The 25,776-nt window shown below is 39.8% G+C and overlaps 2 protein-coding genes across 4 annotated transcripts in view; both read left to right on the forward strand.

Annotated features, from left to right (window-relative positions):
* Nucleotides 1-861: 861 nt before the first annotated feature.
* LOC125886561 (high-affinity choline transporter 1-like) lies at nucleotides 862-14,087 on the forward strand. The gene is made up of 8 exons (XM_049572866.1): nucleotides 862-1,094; nucleotides 5,676-5,789; nucleotides 10,309-10,464; nucleotides 10,559-10,707; nucleotides 11,389-11,532; nucleotides 12,038-12,191; nucleotides 12,933-13,150; nucleotides 13,304-14,087. Exons 1-8 carry the CDS (start codon nucleotides 911-913, stop codon nucleotides 13,865-13,867), a joined length of 1,683 nt encoding a protein of 560 aa, XP_049428823.1. The 5' UTR covers nucleotides 862-910; the 3' UTR covers nucleotides 13,868-14,087.
* The window catches only part of LOC125886562 (high-affinity choline transporter 1-like), a 43,027-nt gene continuing 23,052 nt past the window's right edge, over nucleotides 5,802-25,776 (forward strand). The window contains exon 1 of one of the 3 annotated variants that reach the window (XM_049572869.1): nucleotides 5,802-7,179. Coding sequence is in view for 1 of the 3 variants with exons in the window: in XM_049572867.1 (XP_049428824.1) it covers nucleotides 22,844-23,027 (184 nt within the window). In the remaining 2 variants the exon portion in view is untranslated. Of the gene's footprint in view, nucleotides 7,180-19,972; nucleotides 20,001-21,901; nucleotides 23,028-25,776 lie in introns of those variants that run through there. The other 2 variants (XM_049572868.1, XM_049572867.1) reach the window with 2 other exon arrangements.

A 25,776-nucleotide genomic window follows, 5' to 3' on the forward strand; every position in this document is an offset into this window, starting at 1 on the left:
ATTTTCTATTTGTGGCCAATGAATCGAGGTAGTGGAAGATGTAAGTAGAAACCTGATCTGGAGTGAAAACCCGTACCTCAATTTTACTGTGATTTAACTGAATTTTTTTTGAGACATCCAGTTACTGATCTCGACCAGACACTTGTGCAGAATAGGTAGATTCTGCACATGGAAGTTCCTGATGTCCGCTTCCAATGGCTAAATAAAAAGAAAAGCAATTAAGTGCTACACTAGATATTCCCACCCATTTTTCAAGCCAATCGATTAGAATAGCATGATCAATTGTGTCAAAGGCAGCAGACAAATCTAAGAGGACTAAAATAGCAATATCACCTTGGTCTAGCTGCATAAGAATATCATTTGTGACCCTCAGCAGAGCTGTCTCAGTACTGTGCTTCTGACAGAAGCCAAACTGGTATTTGTCAAATAGGTCATTTTTATAATAGGATTTTAAACATGCGATAAAAATTGTAATTAACTGCAACTGACTATTGACATGTTACAATTTATCCTCATTTTGGAAATTATTAGTTTGACAGCCCTAATTAATAATGTTAACATTAACTTTTAAGAAGTAAATCTTGGTTTGGTGCCAGTGAACTTTGTCTCTTTCTCGACAAACTTTGCTTACTCTTCAAGTGGAACTTTTGGTGCATAACAACATAGTCACCTCATCTTATTTTAGGAGTGCCTTCAAAAGTCTGCCCTCTGCTCCTGCTGAGTCTTCATGTGCTTGCCTAGCTGAACTTTCAATCACCGCACCAACAATATAGCCACCTTAGTTGAACTCAGTAGCGCCTCCAAAAGTGTGACCTTTGTTCTTTCTCACTCTTGGCCCATGCACAGTATCTGTATTTATTATCCAGTCAGTCCATCGGCTTATCACTGTGCTCCATAGTGGTTGACCACCATGGCTCTTAACATCCCCGGTGTGATTGCAGTGGCGCTGTTCTATGTCCTGATTTTGGGGACAGGGGTGTGGGCTGCCCAAAAGTCCAAGAAGGCTGAGAGGAAAAGCCATGGAGGCAAGACTGAAGTGGTGCTGCTTGGAGACAGAAATATCAACTTGCTGGTTGGGATTTGCACCATGACTGGTAAACTGTTTTCTGGGGCTTAGAAACTTATCTGAGGCAGAGTGCGTATCACATCTTTGTATTAGTTTGGGGATTCTGCTAACAGAACATGGGCACTGAGTAAAGAGGCAGACCGTGGCCCTTGGTTGCAGTTATGTTTTTAATTCTTTTTAATTATCTGATTATCTTGGAATAACAAAAGTGTGTCCTCATATTAACAGATTAATAATCTTGTGATCTTCAGAAAAGTTTTTTTTTTTCAAGATAAGAATAGAAATAAAAGTTAACTTCTCAATGTACAAGATTATCTATTAATGAAATCTCATCTAGATAACGAGAGAGTTGCCTCTTAACAGCAGGCATTAAAGTGAGGTCCTGGCTCATGTAGCAACTGATTAACTGATGAATTGATTGATTGGTACTGTATGCCGGAGCAGATAAGCAGGATTCCATGTTGCTCAAGACTCTGATATCATAATTCAAGACAAAGATGCACCATGCCCAATGCATATATGATGCAGCACACTATTTTCATTGTTAGTTTTGTGACATGAATCAGCGAGGGACTAATTTCTACAGTTGCATGAACTGTATGGACAAAAATGTACATGTTGTTCTCTCAAGACATTAATTCCATTTTGAGCACATTACATCTTTATTTAATTGTGAGACCAAAACTTATAAGAACAATATAGTCACTGTACTATATTCACCTTTTATTTGGTTCAATCTTGTGCAACGACCGCCAGGGTTCTGCAAAAAATCACTGCGGCACATTGAGTATTGTGTTTTAATTGCTGTGAATGGTTGAGCTCTATTAATTAACATTAAGTAGTAGAGCAAAATCAAGACTGTTCACTAACACAGTTAAAACCATCATAGTTATGTCACAGTAGTGAATGTGAGGGTACATGGTAAGGGTCCAAACACAGATGGACAGGAGGAGTTGTGATTTATCCTTAAAAATAAATAAATAAATGAAATAAAAATACAAACAATAAATAAATACAAGCAGAAGAAGAGTCTATGGCTTACATGGGAAATGTGCAGACCGGCAGGCACAGAGTAACAGGATACAGGTTTCAGAGGCTTGAAAACAAAAGCACTGTCGTGTGTCAGTTCAGAGGAGGACCCAAATGCAGACCACAGACAGTTTGAGTCTAACAAAAGGCGAGCTTTAATGTAGCTGGTCAAAGACATCCAGTAAAGGCAGGCAACTAAGGCCTTGTTTACACGGATAACGACACAAATAAAAACGGATTTTTATTTATCCCGTATATAAAAAAAAAATTCCGAGTTTACACAATCAGTTGTGAAAACGATATCCCTGTTTACACAAAAATGCAAAAACGGCAGCTTTTTGCTGCAATTAGCATGCCAGGCCAGTAGATGGAGATACACCATATGTCAAACACCATAGAAGAATGTTCTGCACACGCACGGTGATTTGTTTTCCTCTTGGCTCTAGTGATAAAAACAATGATAGACTACATTTTAACCTTATGTAGCATAGTTAGCTGCTATGCATTTACTAATATTGGGCACAGCAGACGCCTTTGTTGGCCAATGTAGCTGTGATGTTGATGCAGCAGTGCTAAGTTCATTGGTAAGCTTGTAGTCCCAAAAGTGCTAACAAAATGTAAACAACCCGGCATATATCTGCAATTGTTGTGGTTCCCAGGCGCCTAATGGGCATGTGCGAACAGTGTTGCAACATCATCGTTTTCCAAAATCTCCGTCTATCCTGTTTACACGTCTCCATAGAAACGGATATTTTTAAAAACTTTCACTTTGGAAGCCGATTTTGAAAATCTCCGTTTTTGTCGAGAAAAACACTGGTTACGTGTAAATGATGCAGGTGCAAATGCAAAGATATACATAGAATACTCGTTTTCAGAAATATACGGAACCGTATAAACAGGCCCTCAAAATCCAAATGAAAGAAGAGCAAAAACCAAACTGAAAACCAACAGGTAAAAAACAAAAAGAATGGGGCAGACAAGACTAATACAAAACAGGTGTGAAGGGAAGACTGTGGCTGTGGTCAAATAGTCTTTTTTTGCTTAGGAAGGTTCCTAACTGAGTGAAATGACCCGGAAGTATCTAAGTGGCAGCCATAATAAGAGCTGGTCGAATTCTCTAAATTTTAAGGAAAGGTGGTGCTTCCTTTCTAATCTCTAATCTAGCATAGGGTGCACTTGACCATCCTTTACGAAAGGAAAGGCGATAATTCCATCCCACAAGTCCTTGCGGCGGCAATATTTAAAGCGACCAAGCGACACACCATTGACAAACTCAAATGATTAAGAAAGAAAAAGATCAACATGACCGAGAAAGGAAGGAGATCACCATGTAAGTTACCATTGTTTATGAAGCATCATACATCTCATGCCATAACTTGTTCATATGCTATATGCTTTGAACTTGTTAAACTTAGACATGAACTATGAACGTTCTGCTACTATTGGTGTAGCCTCCCTCCACAGCTTTGTTTAACTTGTTTTATAACAGGATAAACAAATATACAATGCATTATTTTAATTTGCCGATTTTCGTGTGAATGAGAAAAAATGGAAATCCATAATATTAAATGGCTAATTGAAATAGAAATTAAACCAAAACCAGAAACCAACTTGTTTTTCACCTTTATTGTTATAGGCCTATCTATATTATCTGCCCCTACTGCATCTCAAAACATTGGCAATGGCTGTGCGGATGGGATGGGATAGATAGATAGATAGATAGATAGATGTTCTGCTTCTCTGTGCCCCCCCCTTTTCTCTCTCAACCCAACCGGTCAAAACAGATGGCCGCCCACCTACAGCTCAAGAGTATTATCTAGACCTGCTCTATGTGTGCCCTGAGATGACTTTTGTTGTGATTTGGCAGTATATAAATAAAATTGAATTGAATTGAAAAAAAAAAAAGATAGATAATCAATGAAGTAACGTTGCTGTGCCTCGTGTGTAAATGCGCATATAATTGGCGTATCTGGAGATGTTAATAATCAATGAAGTTACTGCTTCCCACTTTTTATTCCCCTGTACAGTGTTTCCCTGCAGAGCCACAGTGGAAGGATCATAATAAAAAGACAAAATTGGGCACTATACAAAAGACTGTAACATTAAAAGATATCTGCTTGAGGTTATTAAATACTTGCAGCAAGCATCAGTCATTTATTCATTTGAGCGTTGTTGTATTGCCAGCCTTTAGTCATATCATTAATTAATTTTACTACTTAGGTTAGCAAACTCAGTGCCCTCTTTTAAATCATTTTCGTTTCGGTTTGTGGCTGGCAGCCTATATTCCTTTTTTTAATTCAATTCGGACCATAGTAATTAAATAATATCTTTCACTGTGTTGTCCACATTTATATATCCTGCATGAAACAACACGATGAGAACATGGGGCGCATTATCTAAGATGCGCTTTTAGTAGTCCATCTTCAGAACATTGTAGTTTCACCACAGCAGACCCACGTCAATAACATCCGCCGTTGCATAATTACGTAGCCCAGTGTAAGTGCAGTCGGATTCTCTCAGCACCGCAGTTGCCTTTTCCTAAGTCCTTATGAATTCTCCTTCACATCTTCCCTTGACCTCGTGACGTTTTCCATCAAGGTCAAGGAAAAGTGGTTAGGAAAAGACAATAGGAGGCACTTTTCGACCGCAGCCTCAGGGAACAGGCAAGTACTAATGAGACAAGTGTGACAGAAAACAGGCGGGAAACACACAAAGAAGTAAATCCAGACATGACACATGAGGAGAGAATCTTCAAAATAAAACAGGAAGCAGATAAAACATGAATAAATAACATGAAACAAGGATCACAAACTGATTCTTTATTCTGTTATCGATAGGATAGCTTTTCAAATGATGTATGATTTTGTTGTTTAACAACTTACTTGGGCAGCTGTGGCTCAGAGGTAGAGCAGGTCATCTACCAATCAAAAGATCAGCAGTTCGATCCCTGGCTCCTCCAGTCTGTATGTCTGTATGCCCAAATTGCTCCCGATGGCTGTTCCATTTGTGTGTGAGTGTGTTAAAACTGAGTAGCAGGTGGCACCTTGTAGGGTAGCCTCGACCACCAGTGTGTGAATGGGTGAATGTGACTCGTAGTGCAAAAAGCGCTTTGAGTGGTGGGATGACTAGAATGGCGCTACACAAATGTAGGTCCATTTACCATTTACTTGATGATTAGAGAGGCTGCTTTCTGTAATTGTAAAAATGTTTCTATTTGTGCAGTAATGTCACTTCAGCAAATTCCGTGGTACAATTAAGCAGCAGAACTACAAACTTAATAAAAAACTTGACAGAGAAAACAGAGCTAAACTTTTAGCTGCTGAAATAATCAGTGAAGTTTTATAGCTTTTCCTTGTGCAAAATGTGCACAGCTTTTCCCTTACCTGTAAGTATTAATTAAACTCAGTATCATTAAGCATGATGATTTGGTACCATACGACACTGACACTGGCTGGTTTTGAATAAATGAACATTGGCAATAATGGCAACAGGTATTTATTCTTTCATTAACCTGTGTGTGTGTGTGTGTGTGTGTGTGTGTGTGTGTGTGTGTGTGTGTGTGTGTGTCATTCTTCCTCAGCTACATGGGTTGGAGGTGGTTTTATCCTGGGTATTGCTGAAGCAGTGTACTCTCCTAAAATGGGATTAATATGGGCTCTTATGCCTGTACATTACATCCTGACATTCACCATAGGTAAGACAAGTCACACACTTCAAAGGCAGAGGGCTGGATAACAGATAATTTACACATAATACACATCATTTAAAGTAATAACTAGGTAAATGAGGGACATATAAGAAACTCACAACAAGTTAATGGTCAGTTCTTGAATAACTCCCAATGAAATGTCATAGAGCAGGTAATCATTAGTTAGTTCAGTCAACTGAGAAAAGGGCTGAGAGAACCTATAAAGAACGAATGAGGAAATATCAATTAATGGTTAGTTTATGAGTTAATCCAAATCAAATGTGTGAGTAGCTGACCATCAGTTATTGTTTAGTAAATTGAGAAACAAGTAAGGAAACTAATGGGTAATGAATGACAAAATATCAGTTAATGGTTCGTTAGTTTTTGAGTTAATCTCAATCAGATGTCATATAGTAGCCAACCATTAGTAAATGATTAGTTAATTAAGAAACAAGTGAGGGACCCTAATGAGTAATAAATAAGGAACTAAACTTTAGTTTATGGTCATTTCTTGAGTAACTCCCAATTAAATGCTGTAGAGTTATATATTATTTAGTTAATTGAGAAAAAAACTGAGGGAACTAATAAGAAACAAATGAGGACATTAGTTAACCATTAGTTAATGATTAGTTGATTGAGAAACAAGTGCGAGAACTAATGAGGAACAAATGAGGAACTAAGTGGTCATTCCTGAGAAACTCCCAGTCAAATAATAGAGTAGTAAACCATTAGTTAATGATTAATTAATCGGGAAACAAGAGAGAAAACTAATGGGGAATGAATTAATTAACTATTAGTTAATGGTCAGTTCTTGAGTAACTCCCAATCAAATGTAATAGTACTGAAGTTCTCAATTAGAACTTAATTATTACCTGACAATTTGACATCTTTACTGTGTCTCCTTAAAGGGGCAATAAGCGGAAAGTCATCATTTCTAGATTGAAGGAATTAAAAAAATCGCTATGTGAAGAACTAGAGGTGTAATTTCATCTGGAGTATAGCATGACCTCACACACCCTCTCTCTGTGTTGATCTCCAGCCCATTGTTTACAAGCCGGTCCGGCTGCGTGTTCATGTACGTTCATGTGAATCGCCGCCTCCTCCTCCTCTCAGAGCCCTTGGCCCTCCCTCCCTATAAAAGGCTACAGCCAGTGAGCAATGGCAGTGCGTATTTTCGAAGTGAAATGGCGGACAGCGGAACAAAACGTTCACCTGAAGACGACCAGGATCTGACACTACCTCTAAAGAAACAACGGTTGTTGGTGAAGAAGTTGTCAGATAAAGAAAGGGACAGAACCCAAATTAACATTGGCCTTGCATTTCCAAGGTGGAGAGCACTGCGAGAGCTAAAGGGGCTACAATCTGACTCGGAGCTAGCTCTTCTTCTCCTGGACAGGTACAACATAAAGTCAAATGTCTGTTTTAATTAGTGATACAGTAACGTTAAGCACATGTCGCTATGTCGATTCAATTAAATTTAATGTTACAATCGTAGCATGGGTAAATGTCCAGAGCTTGAGTTATTAGCAGCTCTGTCCCAGCAATGGGTCAGTCGTTTCAGTTGTGTTAGGGGAGTGGCCTGGCAGCCCAGCTAACATTTGCAATTAGCATTGTAAAATGTAGCCCGGCTAAAACATCGCTCTCACTCACAGAGAAGAGTAAGAAAGTTAGCGTTAGCTCCTGGTGTTATGGTGCGTTCGTTTTGTACTCACAGGTCGGAAATTCCCAGTTCCCAGTCGGAAGTTTAAAATTGAACGCACCCTGAGATCGGATTTCCAACTTGGAAACTCAGAGCAACCGCATCAACCCCGACTTATGAATTCAAGATGGCTGCCGGTCACATAGTGAGTAAACACTGCTAGTACTGTACTGTTTATAGCAGTTTTATCTTATTTGTTTTACATTAGGTCAGCCTCATCCGCGGCTTTCATCAGTTGGGGTGCATCATGGTTTTGAAGCCGTCTATACTCCGAAAGTGCAAGGGCAACAAAGGCTTTCTTGTGGGCGTCCATGTTTTTTTTCCGACTTGTCCACCGTTGTCAACTAGAATGCAAAAATTGTTGTCAACTCGGAGGTGACGTCATTCCTGCTTCCAACTTCCAACCTCCGAGTACAAAATGAACGCAGCATTAGCACTAGCCGGGATCCGGCGATGGCTCTAGCCGAGTTGGCTGCCACGGGCTACTGGAGTAACTTACAGCTATGGAGCACTTCTACCAGCTCTTCTAGTCACTGAGCCTCGCCTTCATCTCAGCAAATATATTACATTTATTACAGGTACCATCATCATTGAAGTAGGCAGGGGAGTAGCTAAACACAGCAGAGACCGAGACATCGCTAACTGCTAGATGAGGACAGTGGGGGGTGGAGAGCAGAGGTAGAGGGAGGGTGGCTCATGACACACTTTGTTTTGGTCTACAGGCAGTGCACAACAGCAAAACTAGCAGTGAAACGATTTCGTTTTTTGCCCTTTTAAGATAAGTGCATCATACTGAGTAGTTAAATCATTACTGAATCATTACTTATTACTGCTGCAAACCTATATCTAACCCACATGAGAACATTAATTTTCAATAAAAAGATTTGGCATTTATGAAAAAACACACAGTAACATTCATTCATTCATTCATTCATTCATTTATTTACCATGACCACTTATCCTGTTGAGAGTCGCTGGGTCGCTGAGCCTATCCCAGCTTTCATCGGCGAGAGGCGGGATACACCCTGGACAGGTTGCCAGACTATCGCAGGGCTAACATATAGAGGAAGACAGAGAGAGACAGAACCATTCACACTCACATTCACACCTATGGGCAATTTTAGACACCAATTAACCTAACCTGCATGTCTTTGAATTATGGGAGGAAGCCAGAGTACCTGGAGAAAACCCACGCTGACACGGGGAGAATGTGCAAACTCTCATATCTCATATCTACAAGTTATTACTAAATATTAACTCAAGGCATTTAGCAGGTATAAAATGAAATCTGCACACTTTCTAGGTGAATGTTTAAACATCAAAAGTTGCAATAACCACTATTACCATAATATCACACTGAAACAACATCAATTGCATGCTCACAGCAACAGATGTGAGTTAGCTTGGCTTGCCAATAGCTAAACACTTAGTTAGGGTAATTTCCAAACACGTTTATTGCTAAACAAATCTTACTGACGTCAGTGCAATAAACACACCCAGCATCGGTGAGTCAGTGTAACATTATAAAATACAGAGAAAGATTCAAGTTACATGAACCTCATAACAGTAGTACTATAATTTACACCATCAGTGACCTCTGCACCACCAACAGATACAATAGAAACACAACAAATAATAAGCAGCATGCAAAAGAAGTGGAAACAAACCCAAAATTACAAATGAAAAGTATTTCAACAAGGAAGTTTCTGAACCCCCCAAAAATCACAACAGTATGTTTTTCTTCTTCTTTATTTATTTATTTATTTATTTTAAATAAATGTTAAAGATAGACTATACATGATTGTCAGTTACTGCTCATAAACACACTCTCCAACAAAAGTGAAAGTAAAAGGCAACCCCAAATTCATTATTGGTGTCTCTTGGATGCCTGCTACTTACTGTCTGAGTCAATGCATCCTTTTTTCTTTTAGGGTTAGGGTTAGATGAGTAATTACTTTTCACTTTTGTGAAATTTTGTGGAACTTTCAAGGGTTTTCAAAAATAATCACCTCGGAAAAAGGTAGAGAGGATAAACACCAGCTTTTATCCTGACCACATGGACTGGCAAGACCATCTCTGCATTAGGGCAAGTGCTGGGGTGGATGTGGAGGGACTGAACACTGGCTTAAGTCCCGGCCAAATGGATCTTCTTGAGATCCCAAATGCCCTTTTCTACCTGTTGTGGTTGAGAGGAGGTGCTGGGTGTACCAGGCAAGTGCCAAGGGGCTCAGGAGGAGCCACTGGGATCCTAGGATCCTGGATAGGGTCACTGACCAGAACTTTTCACTGTGATTACACTATGATTACATGTGACAATAAAGGTTCTCCAGCAACTTATAGGTATCTATTAAGTCCTTAATTAGGAATTACTGGGGAAGTGGCCTACTCATTTCTCAATTAACTAATCATTAGTTACTTTATGACATTTTATTGGTCACTGAAGAACTGACCATTAACTAATAGGTAGTTCCTTATTCCTTTCTCATTAGTTCCCTCAGTCACTTCTCAGTTACTAATCATTAACTACTGATTAGCTACTTCATGGCATTTGATCCAGAATTACTCAAGAACTGACCATTAACCAATAGTTAGATCCTCATTCGTTCCTTAGGAACTACTCTAAATTTTGTGTACCATTGTAAAGTGTTACCAAAGGCTGTCTTTCAGGAATTGATGTAAAGGATACCAGTAACTTATATTACACAATGCCCACAACATGCAATAATTACAGAACATAGTACAACCTGTGCAACACAAAGTTAAGATTTCAATAAATTATTCAGTGTAAATACAGTATAAACTTTAATATCTCATCCAATGCAAAAGGTGGTCTTTTCTTTGCCAAGCCAATGAGGGATAAGGAGTATGTCACCATGATGGACCCATTCCAGATAAAGTATGGCAAAATACTGAGTGGTGCTCTAGTGCTGCCTTCTCTGTTGATGGATGTGCTGTGGGTGACGTCTACTCTGCTAAGCTTAGGTAAACATTTATACCTATCTTTTTAAGCAAAACATTTTCAATTAGTGGAGGCAAACGAAGCATTTCCATTACTGTTTGTGGGTTTGTCTAACAGGATCAACTATGAGCGTGATTCTGGACTTGCCCTATGTCTATTCTGTTTGGATCTCATCGGCTGTGGCCATTATCTACACATTGTTAGGAGGCCTCTATTCGGTGGCGTACACTGATGTTATCCAGCTCTGTTTAGTTTTCCTCAGTTTGGTGAGTTACACTGCCTTATACAGTAGCACATGTTCATTTTAATGATACAGTATCTGCAGGTATGTGACCTTCTAGTATAAAGCTCCACCAACCGATATGTATTTAACCTTCATCTTAATAGCACAAGTGAATGCTAGACAAAATAGTAAAATTATTGGAACCATGTCACACATGACAAAAACAGCTACTGCAATCCTGCAAAGTCTCTATGGCCTACTAGTGAAAGGGGCATATCATGTAATCTCAATGCTCCCAGTTTGATTCCAACTAGGAAATTTTGTCGCATGTCCGTCCCTCTGGCTTTCTCTTCATGTTTCCTGTCACTGTCCACTGCCAACAATTGAAGGCAGAAAGCCAAAAAGAAATCTTAAAATAGTCACCACAATCCAATTAACCATGAACAGCAATTGACAGCATGGTAGATACTGCCCTGTCTGCAACAGAAGTACTTTAATACAGAGTTCACATCTTTTGAACCTTTCAATGAAAAGAAAAAGAAAAAAACAAAAACACAGAAAACCAAGACTTCCAAAAACCATATAGGCCAAACAGCAGTGGTGTTAGGTATGGTGTGTAAACACAATGGATTGAATGCAAAGTCATATTTGTTTAACATCTGACAAAATAACTAACTTATTGTGATAAGGTCTTCAGTCTGATGATCTCAATATATGTTTCTAGTGGTTGTGTATCCCATTCCTGTTGCTCAACCCAGCATCTACAAACATTGCCCAGACTGCGTTCAACCACACGTTCCAAGAACCCTGGGTTGGCACTCTGGAGCAAGACAAAATCTGGAAGTGGATTGATGACTTCTTAATGATTGTAAGAGCAATATTCATGAGTATCATACTTTCCTGCTTCCGTCCATAAACTCAGAGCAAACCTACATTTCAATGGGACTGTCAAAACATCAACAATGCCTTTACATACTCTTAATTAGCTGAATTTTCAATGTCATGTAAATAAGAAACCTTGTTTGTGTGATTAGGTAGGAGATTAGAGAAACCAGATATCCCCAGTTAGATTCCTCCTGGAGAAAGACAATTTCTTGGCAATGTAGACATCCTAGGATAGAGTGCAAACCCTGAATAGGAGTAAATGTCATGAGAATAAGTGAATCACAGTGGAAAAATATTTTGCTTTGTTTGTGCAGTATTAGACATCTGCACACAGCCTTGTTTCTTCTTGAACTCATTCACTAAAATTGTCCTTCAGTCTGAGGGGAACAAAGGGCAGTACTAGTGTATTAGTACTTTCATTCTTTGCTTATCTTCCTCATCTTGTCTTGTCCTCAACATGCACCTCTTCCTTGTGCTCTTTTTTTCAGGGTCTTGGTAGTCTTTCATTTCAGAGCTTCCACCAGAGGACGCTGTCTGCCAGCTCATCACAAACTGCCCAGATTACCTGCTATGCTGCTGCTCTTGCCATCATCATACTTGGAATCCCCCCTACCTTGGTTGGGGCTGTAGCTGCCTCTACAGGTAGGAATTCGGTTAGAGATGACAGAGCTTTATTACAGACATACAAAATGTGGCCAGGAAGTATATGTATTGTTTGGCCAAATAATATACAGAATGTCTGTAAAATACTCTCCAGGCCACAGACAGTTTGCTCACAGAGCTATAAACAGAGCTGCTTAGCACTCTAGCAGTTAGTTTTGCTCATGCAATATAACTCAAACTTTGATACTTTTGTCCTGGAACACAGTGAGCCTATTCCTGCTTCCTAAATTGTCATCTATTATAGGTTGTGGTTTAAGGCGAAACAAATAATACTGGTTGTTGAATGTTAAGAGAGGGATTTTTTCATTCCATTGATTTTAAAAGTTTTCACAGGGACAAAATAAAAGCTGATACAACTATCTTGTGGTGTCAGTGATTGTTTGGATTGACCTTAGGGTTGTCTTATGACAAACTGCAGATGCTGTGTTTGCAGGTTTCCGTGAAGCAGGCATTTGTGACTTCATTATTAGCTTTGAGCTTTAACAATACACAAATTATATAATGGAATCAGGTAGTCAGGTGCTGGTAGGCAGCAGGAACATGTGTAATCAGCTTGACAAACACATCCTCCGCACACTGACATAGACTTTACTATACTTTATTTGAGGGAACAACGCGTTTCACGTTCAGCGTCATCAGATTCACCTCAAATTATACAATGTTTACTTTAATCTGTTCATGGTTACACAAATGTAATCATTAATTATTTCTCTCATCCAGACTGGAACCTGACGCTGTATGGTTCTCCATCTCCATATGTACGTGGTGAGCAAAGTTTGGTCCTGCCCCTGACCCTACAGAACCTCACTCCATCTTACATCTCAATCATTGGAATTGGAGCTGTGGCCGCTGCTGTCATGTCATCTGCAGACTCTGCCCTGTTGTCTGCAACTTCTGTTTTCTCTTCAAATATCTACAAGAACATCCTACGCAAACAGGTAAGGAGTTTCTCTGAAAATGAGTGTTAGGTGCACAACTGTTGCAAATTAGTAAAGTACAAACAACTCAAATCAAAAGCCATCTATTTAAAAAAGCACAGGTAAATTAATGAATAATGAGATGTCTCTTTTTGTATGACTTCATGTCTCTAGGCATCAGACAATGAAATTCAATGGGTAATACGGGTCACAGTGGTGGTGGTGGGTGTGGTTGGGACATCCATGACGTTCTACACCAACAGCCCCCTGGTCCCCTGGATTCTCGGAGCAGATACCGCCTACACCCTCATATTCCCTAATCTGGTCTCCGTGCTCTTCTTTGAAGTGACGAATGGTTACGGTGCCGTGGTGGGTTACATCGTAGGGCTGACTGTAAGGGTTTTGCTGGGGGAGAACATTATAGGTCTTCCTGTTGTTCTTCATCTTCCTGGTTGCACACTGGAAGATGGCGTCTACATCCAAAAGTGTCCTATCAGGACAATCTCCATGTTGTGCACTTTGGTAACCATCTTAGTTTTTTCTTCGCTGGCTTCATTCATATTCAATCATGACCTGTTGCCTGAGAGGTGGGATATTTTCAACGTAAAGCATAATGTTGCTGTGTCACCTGCGAATCCTGTCACGCAGATTCTCAAGGAAGAGGCAGGAAGTGATGCTGAGTGTGATGAGAACAGACATGGAATTGCCTTACAGCCAGTGTTGCAGACTGGATCATAATCAGTTGTCTTTTGTTGTGAAAAGTTGCTGGCCTGAATTTTAAACTGAGCTTGATAAGTGTGTATATTTACAAAAAATACATAGTAACTCTTTTTAAGCTGTTAACTGCTAAAGGTTGCTGATGAAGTAATTCACAATCATAAAAACATAAACTTTCTTTCTCTGTTATAAATATTTGTTTTGTGGAACAAAGTTTCATTAAAAAGCAATCATATCAAAATACAGTCGATTACTCAAAATAAAAAAGGTGTCATTTTTTCAAAAGTTAATAAGTCTAAATGGATGGATGATACAATAATCATCAGAAGATATACCCATAGATTCTGAGATATCAGCCTCTGAGATTTGCTGCTAGCCAAATACGATGGAGATTAATAATATTTTCATATGTACTCTTCAAAGAATTGATGATGTTCAAAGAGTCAGTGTCTTTCCAGAACCAGCGTCTCTCAATTTGTGTGATTCACAGACTTCGCCTCAAGCAGTTTTTAGTATATAAGGGCGGTGACACATACCCATCACTACATGAAATGTACTGTGGCTGGCAGGCCTAGAATTTTGTCATTTTAGGGGCAAGGCCACTTGGCCTTTCGTGTTGTCAATTTTTTGAGGGCCCAAAGGCCAAAAGCCAGGGCAGCAAGGCCATAAAATAAAACAATGATTTTAAGTCCACATCCATAATGAATTTAATTTAAGGACTAATGATGTATAACTATCTGTGAAATGAATAAATAAAACAAGCTCAAGTAATAATAATGAGTATAATAAGTAATAATGTGATTTATTTCATAGTACTAATAAACCCAATGTGTTTTAAATATAGTAACTCCTACTAACATTAGGAGTTTGCATGTTCTCCCCGTGTCAGTGTGGGTTCTCTCCGGGCACTCCGGCTTCCTCCCACAGTCCAAAGACATGCAGATTGGGGACTAGGTTACTTGATAACTCTAAATTGTCCATAGGTGTGAATGGTTGTCTGTCTCTATGTGTCAGCCCTGCGATAGTCTGGCGACCTGTCCAGGGTGCACCCTGCCTCTCGCCCGATGTCAGCTGGGATAGGCTCCAGCCCCCCCGCAACCCTCAAGAGGATGAAGCAGTTAGAAGATGAAGACGAATACTTTTTGAGTGTACATGATAAACTGAGTCACTGAACAAGACTGGCTTACAATTATTTTTGATGTGTTGTTAGATAGCTGACAAACAAACTACAGCAGGGCTATTCAATTACTATTTCAACTGGGCTGCATTTTAAAACCAGACATTAACAGTATTTAATAACACACACTATCTCTCTACCAGCATCTCCCTCTCCCCTCTCCTCCACACACACACACACACACACACACACACACATACATGCACACACCTCACCTCCTGATGCTTTCCTTACAGGTCAGTTACACAGGCTATAGTTTTATACAGTCCATGGCAGCAACAGTCATGTTTACAACAACAAAGTCACTATTTAAACCCAGTAATATCTCACTGGAATATAAATATTCCTCCTGACATCACAATACTGAGTGAAGAAAGTCACGTTATCTCAGCATGAAGACAAACATCAGTATCAGTCATTCATCCTGCTCTCTGTCCCTCCTCTACTGAGGACACTCCCTGTCTGCAGGTCGGCTGCCTCAGGTACATGTTCAGATAAAGTGTTAGACTACATACAGACAGCTTTCATTTTAGTTTGTCTTTAACAGTTTGCTGTTAGCCTTGCGAGCGCGATGTGCTTGTGTCGACCGGCCGCGATCATAAATCATAATAGCGGTGAATGAGAGAATCATATTTCAACAACAGAGTGGCTTGAAATATGGCTTTTTACATGCTGATCACGTGTATTGATAAAGTATTGGCTTGGCTGGCAGAGGCCATGGCCCTCGTGGCCCCTGGTGGCTGGTGTTAAAATAGGACAATACGTCACATACCATGACACATTGAGACAGCATTGCCATTAAAAGTTTTAATATTTTAGCTTTTTGTTGTCCTCTGAAATGTAACTCACAACCACATGTTACATGTCACCCTCAAACATGGAGAAAATGCAGACAATCTGGACAATTACTAAAGTAATTACATGAAGCAATACACTGTAAAACATCACAGCCCCATTTAGTTATGTCCACTTACTTTATCTTTTTAACTCAAAGAGCTCTGACAAGTTTGGGATTGTTGAGTTTTTGAAAGTTAAACTTAAAATGATTCATTGTTTTGACTATTTGAGACTTTTGTCAGAGCCGTTTGTGTTAATTAAACTTGGGTTTGTAAGTTTTCAGATGGAAAAAAAGAGAAAAGGCAGGAGAGGGGTGATGGGAACTAGAGCAAAAAGAGTTGTGTGACATGAGTTTGAGAGACTGTTTTCTTTAAACCATGGCAAGGTTGAAGCATGGAAATAAGCTACTGATTATACACTTCAGATAAGTCACGCATTTGAGTTCCAACTAAAACATAGACTTTTTGTGGTAAAAAAGAAAGGACATTACTGCCACCTAAGTGCCACCAGCGGAGGGAGTCTATAACCTGCAGAGCAACTCAACGTTACTGTCAGCATCGAGGAGAGAGGAGCCACTGTTGATCTGAACCTGTGATAGGCCACTGTGACACGGCAAACTGAATTTGAATGGCATGTGCAGGCAAAACCAAAACACACCAAGCACACTTCACTGACAAAAAAATAAAAGCTCACACACCCTCTCACTGACGTCACAGGCAGTGTCATGGAGGAGAAGTTGTGACAATCTATGCAGTGGAAGGATGCAAATATTTCTGAAAATGGTGCTACAGAACCAGAGAAAACAGAGGAAAAGAACACTTTTGTTTAAGAGGTAGACAACCTACAACTACCAGAATGTACTGCGCTGCACCGGACCAATAGATGCTCCCACTGGAGGGTGACATGCAAACACGTCCATTTGACACAATGGCAGCTGGCTGGAAAGAAACAATCTCAGTCTGTTACAGTTCAACGGTAAGCTAAAACATGTTTCTGAAAACATTTGAGGCGAGAAATAGGCAACTCAGTGTCCCAGTATACGAACGAGCACAGGAGGGGAATCGATTTATTGACTGAAGTATGTCCGACTTTGCTATGATAGGTGGCCATATGGCCCCCTTCAGCTTGTTAGTATTGGACCTTTTTCTGGTTGACCTATTATGTCACAGACCAAACAATCGACAAACAAGTTAGCTACGGTTAGCTAGCAGCAAACTGGTACCATGGTGGGCAACCACACAGCTCTGTACACTTCGTCCGTCCGAAAATGCATGGCTCTGGATGTAGATTTCGCCAAGTTTTTACCAGCTTTTTCTTTTGTTATGCATTTAATGCCGTTCGACTTCCGAGTCAAAGCCCGAAGTAGAAACTGTGGAGCATGTGCAGAGCGTTTTGGCCAATTTTGGTCTGATTGACTGGATACAGAAGTAATTATACTCCCGATTGCATCATCTAGGTGTGTCAATCTGACTTTGAGAAATTCGGTTTAGTACGATTTTAGACAGACTAACACAATAAACTGGTTTTCTCATGTCACGTAACAGAATCTTGTTTTATATTTGGTCAGCACTGCCTCAGTTTTTCTGTTTTTCTGTTTTCATTGTGCAGGAAACAGTATGGCACCCACTTCTTGTTCATGAATTCTTTCTTTTACCACTAAACACAGCACTAAAATATTTTTTAAAAACATTACAGATGAGAAATAGGCAATGCAGTGACATAATCAGTAACACAAAGAGAGTGGGGCAGGTCTGTCTCTTGATCTGCTTCTATGTTCTTGGTGTCCGCTGTGGTGGCACGGATGGCAGGCAATACTGTAAAAAAAATACTGTAAAATACTGTAACATATATAAGTAACGTTAACCTGTACAGTATTGCTAACTATTACACACACAAGTCATGACAGCAATCAAGGTTTTGAGCCTGTAGCATTTGCTATCATTCACCAACACTGACCCCTGTCTGTTTCTTTTACACCAGAGATACTTAACTTGCTTTGCCCTGGGGCCATATTTGCAAAATGACAAGAGGTTAGGTGCCAGTCAGCCACCCTGCACATTAGAGATGTGCGGATGGCGTTTGAGCGCACCCGAATCCTTGTGCACTCATCAATCATCCACCCGCCACCCACGCAACGTTATTATCTTCTAAAATTTAGAGACCCGCACCCACACCTAACCCTCGCCAAACATTAAGTTATTGTATTTACATTTAAATTATGTCCAGCCATTCGTGCTCAGTCGCTTTTCATATAGGTGCAATTTCTTGACTTAAACAATTAAAGATTATAGGCTACTTTCGAATGTGGTCACATTTCTAATGTAAAAATTACTCTAACCTAATATTGTTTGCTCTGTTGCAGTAATAAAAGTCTTTGAAGTAAGTCAAGTCCTCTTGTGCCCTGTTTTACGGAGTGTGCAGTCCCCTCCCATTTACATAAATAAAGGTTATTAAATACTAATATAACTGACAAATCCACCCGCAATCCACCCGAAATAAATTACAATGTTAATTTTTAGTGGCCCACCTATCTGCAGATGTCGCGGATATATCTGTAAGATTTGCATCTCTACTGCACATGTATACAGGGGTGTTTCTAGGATTTGAAGGCATTTGGGTCTTAGCCTGGATCTCTGTCAGGGGTCCAAAGGGATCACTTTAGCTCTATTTTGATGCTTTGATATGCACTCTGGTACCGTAAGTATGTCGAAATCTTTGGGTGTTTTCTGTTTGCCATCTACCATCCACCTGATTCCATGTGAACACAACAGAAATCTTCCTGACTGTCAATTTTTTATTCTTACTGTAATAGAATATATCTGGACTGTGTCACTGTTGGCTATGTTAGCACTGTTTGTCATAATACAAGCTAGCCAGTGATAGCCAGTATTTTGCAATATTGTGACAAAAAAATGTCTCCATGCTGTCATGGGACTGTGACGATTTCTGCAGAGATTTTACAAGGTTACGTTGTTACTATAACTACATTATACTATCTCTCCTACACTTGCATAGGATCATGATGTGATGCATTTGTGTAGGGAAAAAAATCTTTTCTGGTCCAAACTTTTCTTTGTCATATACATTAGAACCTGTCAGTGAGACTTGGAAGGCAACAGCGAGGTTGATGAGGATGAAACAGGACTACCTGACTGTAAAGACAGTAATCAAGAGGAAGAATGAGCTACACCCAGACACAGCAGTAGTGTTAGCATCAAATAAGAGAGGGAGCACGGGATCCTGACCTCTGCCAGCTTCAGCATCAGCTGAGGGAAAAACACTGTGCGACCTATGGCTTCAGTGTCAGGTCAGAGAGAGCCTGGTGTGCCTCTGAAAGTTTGACAGCGGTTGTGACACTTTACAGTTTGTAATGTTTTGTTGTTTTTTTCACGCCCCTCCCTCTTAGCAATGCACAGGGCACCCTTTAGTGCATCTATGTGACAATCAGCTGAAACACATTCTAACACCTGATTAATGTTGTGGTTAGGTTTAGGCAGCAAAGTTACTTGGATAGGTTTAGAAAAAAGATTATGTTTTGGTTAAAATGACTATGTGTGACACGTAATGTAATGTGAGGTAAGTACGTGACATTACTCACATAGGCACTCGAATGCACATAAATTGCATAACACTATGTTAGAACAACACTGACCTTTGGTTTTACACAAGACATGAACGCTGTTCTCCTGAGTAAATGTCCTGTTTTGTATGACCCATCCAACTCCCCACCTTTTCACTCTTCACGAACTGTCTCACTCTTTATGCTACATCAGTCGCTCTCAGCATCAAGTATTGCCAAGGACCGGTCACACTGCATGTAGGTTAAAGCCTGGTGCTTACCATAGAGACATTAAAGGATGCCATTGGCGTCAATACCACATGCTGAGTGACATGACAAAGCATCGGTACTTGACACCACAGTTAATTGTTATAAAATACTTATCATTTCATATAATGACTGTCTTTTTTTTACCATAATAGACAGAGAGGGGGCATGGACAGTCCTCAGGAAGGTACAGATGAGAAGAAAGAAGAGAGGAGGTGTACAGACAAGGAGAGGAAGGGTCACAGGAAATCAAGAAAGATGAGCAAACTTCTAAAAAACTTCCAAACACAGGTTGACTGGATAAGACGGAAATGGTGAGTTTCAAGTTTTAAGTCTCACTCTCCTATACTGACAGTAGCCATGTATTGTTTTGGTTTTTATACGTTCAGATTTTGGGCGGCACGGTGGTGTTTTGGGCGGCAAGAGGGTTCCTGGTTCGATCCCGGGTGTGGGAGCCCTTCTGTGCGGAGCTTGCATGTTCTCCCCGTGTCAGCGTGGGTTTTCTCCGGGCACTCCGGCTTCCTCCCACAGTCCAAAGACATGCAGATTGGGGACTAGGTTAACTGATAACTCTAAATTGTCTGTAGGTGTGAATGTGAGCGTGAATGGTTGTCTGTCTCTATGTGTCAGCCCTGTGATAGTCTGGCGACCTGTCCAGGGTGTACCCTGCCTCTCGCCCGATGTCAGCTGGGATAGGCTCCAGCCCCCCCGCAACCCTCAAGAGGATGAAGCGGTTAGAAGATGGATGGATGGATGTTCAGAATTTGAAACTTTTAAAGCTTCAGTTGCTACCTCTATACAAAGGAGGTGAATTTAATACCTCTTTTGGCTAGAAAGCTCTCAACCCCTGATTCATGTGTTGTGTAAGCTGCAACATACACTGCAAGCATGCAGATAGTCTCTATGCAAACATACTGTGTCACTATCCTTTGGTCTCTGACCTACTTCCATTCATTTTGACTAATACAAGTTCCCAATGTGTCTTATGACCACTGAATGTTGATTTAGTAGAATGTAGTAGGATGGATGTAAAATCAGGAACGTCTAACAGGATGTGGACAAAGAGGAGTAAAATTAAAGTTTATGCAGAGAGACAATAGCCAAGAGAGGTAGACCCTATGATCATATCAAGCTGTCATTAAAACATATAGGCTAGTATTATTTTAGTAACATTAGCAGTATAAGCATGCTACATAATGCAATAATCACAATAACATAATACATCACACTTATATACTGCTTTTCGGTACTCAAAGTCCTTAAAGATGCTTTACATAGAGTAGTGTAGGCAAGTCTGAAATGGTGGATTTCACCTCTTTAACTCCCCTTGGACGCCGGCGTCCATGCTCCCTCCCTCCTCTGTTAAATGGCGTCTCACAGGCGCACTACATCATCAAACCACGTGATGTTTGGTATCACCGGATTCAGGAAGCCAAGAGCTTCCTGAATCCGGCATCGTTTTTCTTTTATTTCTTATGGATTTCACACCACAGCAGCCTAAACACAAGAAGTCCAAAATCGCGATGAGTGGTGACAAGCCATGTCATGCCATTTTTCAAGGGGAAAAGTTAAAGGATTACTCGTGATCTCATGCGGATCTGTTAGCGGACACGTAGCTGGTTTATAAAAGGTAAGAGTCTCACTCCTACCACTATTTTTGGCTGAGATATACCGCCTAGAAAGTGGGATCACAACTTTCATGTTTCATATGGCTTTATTTGGTGATATTTTATGGTGTTTCTGTCATAAACAACATCAGCTATCATAATCACGCCTAATTTCAATAAGGTACAATGTTTGAAGCTGGCTGAGAGATATGGAGGAGCTAGATTGTTAAGGGCTTTAAAGGTGATGAGAAGAATCTTAAAGTTTATCTTGTGTTTAACTCGCAGCAAGTGGAGGAGGTGGAGGGCTGGGGTGTTGTTGTCACATGAGCGGGTTCTGGTAAGTAGGCAGGCTGCAGAATTCTGTACATACTGAAGTTAAGTGAGGACAGTGTTTGTCAAGCCTGAGTGTGACAAGTGTATGGATGAGTGTTTCAGCAGCAGAGGGTGACAGAGAGGGTCGGAGGCAGGCAATGTTACGGATTTGAAAGAAGGCTGTTTTGGAGATTAGTTGGCATGAGGCAGGCAGGTGAACCTTTGGGGACACCATGGGTGACAGAGACTTGTTGATGAAGAGATTATCTGATGTCTGTCAGAGAGAAAGGACTGGAATCAGGAGAGGGCAGTGACAGTAATGCCAAGGATGGATTTGAGTTGTGTGATGACAGTGGAATAGTTAATGGTATCAAAAGCAGTACTGAGGTCGAGAAGGATGTGGATGGTGATGAAACCACAGTCTGAGGATTACAGCAGATCATTGTTGACTTTAATCAGGGCAGTCTCAGTGCTGTATTTAGCATGGAAACTAGGCTGAAAAGGCTTATAGAGGTTACTTGATTCAAGGTGGGATTTAAGTTAAGCAGCAACAATTCTCTCCAGAACTTTTGACAGGAAGGACAGGTTGGAAATGGGCTGGTAGTTACTGGGGGAGTCAGGATCAAGTCAAGATTATGTGAGTATCAGGGTGACTGCAGCAAGTTTTAGTCTAGTATATAGTCAAGTAGAGGCAAAGAAAGGACAAGTTCAGATGTGGGTGATGTAAAGCTCAGTGGTAATAATAACTGTATACTAGAATCAATAAAAGCAATAGTTTTTATTGAAAGAAAATTACCTAAAAAAACAGCTGAAAAAACGTGAGAGGACAAATTCCTTTTCAACTAGCTTAATAAACAGAAGTGAAGCAGTGAACATGAGAAAAAAAAGAAAAACAAACACACAATTGTGAAATTGCCAAGAGCGAGTTGTGTGTTGCCATGACTTTATGTAAGGGGATTCTTCCAAAGGCTGGGACTTCCAGGAATTGAGAGTTTACATCATGTTCGCTAACCAATGAGAAATAAATCTTGGTTTTGGACAAGTGAACTTTGTCTCTTTGCTTGCCTAGCTGAACTTTCAGTGACCGCACCAACAATATAGCCACTTTAGTTGAACTCAGTAGCGCCTCCAAAAGTGTGACCTTTGTTCTTTCTCACTCTTGGCCCATGCACAGTATCTGAATTTATTATCCAGTCAGTCCATCTACTTATCACTGTGCTCCATAGTGGTTGACCACCATGGCTCTTAACATCCCCGGTGTGATTGCAGTGGCACTGTTCTATGTCCTGATTTTGGGGACAGGGGTGTGGGCTGCCCAAAAGTCCAAGAAGGCTGAGAGGAAAAGCCATGGAGGCAAGACTGAAGTGGTGCTGCTTGGAGACAGAAATATCAACTTGCTGGTTGGGATTTGCACCATGACTGGTAAATTGTTTTGTGGGGTTGAGAAACTCATCCAACCCAGACCGGTATCACGTCTTTGTATTAGTTATTTGTTATTTTGCTGGCAGGACATGGTGGGAGGTGCCCTGGTTGCAGTTACTTTTTAATCTTGTTATTTCAATGTCAAGTCTGCCAGTGTCAAACCTATTGTCTTGGAATAACAAAGCTGTTTTCCTCATTACAGGTTAATTATCTTGTGACCTAAAGAAGTTTGTTTTCTCCTAATAACAGTAGAAAAAAAGTATAATAAGTAGTAGTAGTAGATATAATAGTAATTATATCATAGCAGCAAGTAGTGATGTGTGGCACATCATGTAGCAGCTGGTTTGAGCTGATAAAGTTAATGTGGAATAATTTGTTCATTAGTGCACTAGAGTGCAGGCTGACACGGGCTTGCACAATTTATCAATTTTGATTTCATAATTCAAGACACAGATGCATCATGCGAGACGCATGCCGGATGCATCACACTATTTTCATTATGGGTGGTTGTGTGATATGAATCAGTGTGGGACTGACTGCTACACAGGGTTTCCCCCAAAAAATGTTGTAAGGCCTGGAGGCAACGTGCCAGCAAAAGCCTGATGGCAGCATTGGTAGTTTCTGTGCTAACAGAATCAAGGATGGGATTATGGAATTGAGACGTATCAACGTTAATTAAATAAAATGAAAATAAGAGAGTGAGGCAGTGTGTAGGAGCCTTTTTTGATTTTTATATATTTTGGGGTTGCAGCCTCTCTCCTACGCACCTGTTGTTTTTGGGTGTGCTGAGTTTTTTCCACACATTTTGGTTTTCAACTTAAGAAAAAGTAGCCATACCACAATGTAAACATACTGTTAAAACCAGAAGTCCTGTGTTCAAAATCTAACATAAGTGAAACTACAGACGTATGAGTAAAATACCAAAAGTAACATTTGGTTAATTCATGCTGGTAAAGGTGGAACTAATATTGATGATCTAATACACTGCTGGATAACTAAATCTACAATAATAATTAGGGCCCGACCGATATGGATTTTTTGGGGCCGATGCCGATGTCGATATTATGGAATAAAAAAATCTGATAACCAATATATTGGCAGATTAAATTTTTACGTTTTTCAATTTAAAAATCCCGGAAATACCTGCTTTTGATGGCTTAAATATAGTTCAAACACTCGTTACAAAGATATAAATTGAAGGAAGAACATTTTACTATTTTCAAATACTTTTATTATCAGAAATTGTATGGAACAAGCAGCATATGAACAATTTGAACACAAAATAAATCAAAAATATAATGTGCAAAAAGGCAGTAAACCTCTGGGAAATAAAATAATCATGCAAAGTCTATATGAATTAAGACATTCACATGTATGTTCATAGTACCAGAGTTCTTATTATTGCCAGTTTAACAGAAGTAGGTTATAGTGCAAAAGGTAACACAAGGACATCATTTCTAAGTAAAACACCATATTCCTTGCATTTTAATAGTGATGAAAATATAAGTGTTAACATAGGCGTCAATCGGCCAACTTTTGGCCGATTGCCGATTATTCTCTAATGGCTATAATCGGCCGATTAAATCGGCCGTCCGATAAATCCATCTGGCCCTAATAATAATACATCATATTCATTAGCAGTATTAATTTGACAGCTATTTTAGATTTAGTCTGAGCCTTGAGATGAAAATGGTTATTAGTTTTAGTCACATTTTAATCATTTTTATCCCTCATAGTTTCAGTCTAGTTTTAGTCGACCAAAATTCAAAATGTTTTAGTCCATTAATTCATTAATTAATGTATCAGAAATTAGAATCAAGGTGACAGGTTGTATAAAAATTTCATTTCGACAATTTTTTGCTCCAACTACAAATCATTTCTACACACTTACAAACTGTCATTTCTTCATCAGTGTTTGATACATTTAAGGGGTGATTTATAAGCACACACTTACTGATCATGATTTGAAAAGCTCAGCATCTCTCTATTTATGCTCTCAAAAACTTTGACACCACAAATAACTAATCTGAGACAACTGGAGACAACTGTACCCAGGTTCATGCTAAACTCTGATTTATCGATCTCACTGTGAAGAAGCAGAGAAATAACTTAAATGAAGCCTGAATTCTTTTTTAATCTGTAACATGTTAATCTGGAGGTTTTAACTCATGTCTCTGAGTTGCAGATTAAAACTTAACTAAACAGCATCAGCCACCCCGAGACAAGATTTGAGTGGATCCTGTAGGGATTAACAGACTTGAAGTCTGGCGGCCAGTGGCTGCTTGCTCCGCTAAAAAACGTTAGTTAAAGTTTCTGTCAACGAAATTAACACTGTTCATTAGTTGATTTATATTTTACATCTAAGTGTACAATACAAGTAAAAAATCACATTTGTTTCTAAAATATAGTGAACTATAAAGTGGCAATAAATGGAAATATTTCAGTACAGTAAAAGTACCTCAAAAATTGTACTACAGTACTAAACCAGTCTAGTACAGGTCTTTGACCCAGGAGACTGGTGTTTGTGTCCCATGTGAAAATAACTTAGTCAGTCAGTCACTTGTTGTTCATTAGTCAACTTAGTGTACTGATGTCACTGAAGTCAAACACAACCTTTTCCTAACCCTCAACTGCTGACCCCTTAAAAGTCACAAGTCGACTCATGTGACAAACACCGACCTTACCAAGTAGTTTTGTTGCTTACACCTTCTTAGTGACTCTTCTTAGTCATGTGCATTTGCTTGCGTGA

Source organism: Epinephelus fuscoguttatus, linkage group LG3 (genome assembly GCF_011397635.1).
Source record: "Epinephelus fuscoguttatus linkage group LG3, E.fuscoguttatus.final_Chr_v1".
In the NCBI taxonomy this organism is placed as follows: Eukaryota; Metazoa; Chordata; class Actinopteri; order Perciformes; family Serranidae; genus Epinephelus; species Epinephelus fuscoguttatus.

Coding starts and splice junctions, on each gene's coding strand:
- LOC125886561 (XM_049572866.1), top strand. CDS start 911: ATGGCTCTTAACATCCCCGGTGTGATTGCAGTGGCGCTGTTCTATGTC. Junction 10,465..10,558: donor GTCTACTCTGCTAAGCTTAG/GTAAACATTTAT, acceptor TTTGTCTAACAG/GATCAACTATGAGCGTGATT. Junction 10,708..11,388: donor GTTTAGTTTTCCTCAGTTTG/GTGAGTTACACT, acceptor ATATGTTTCTAG/TGGTTGTGTATCCCATTCCT.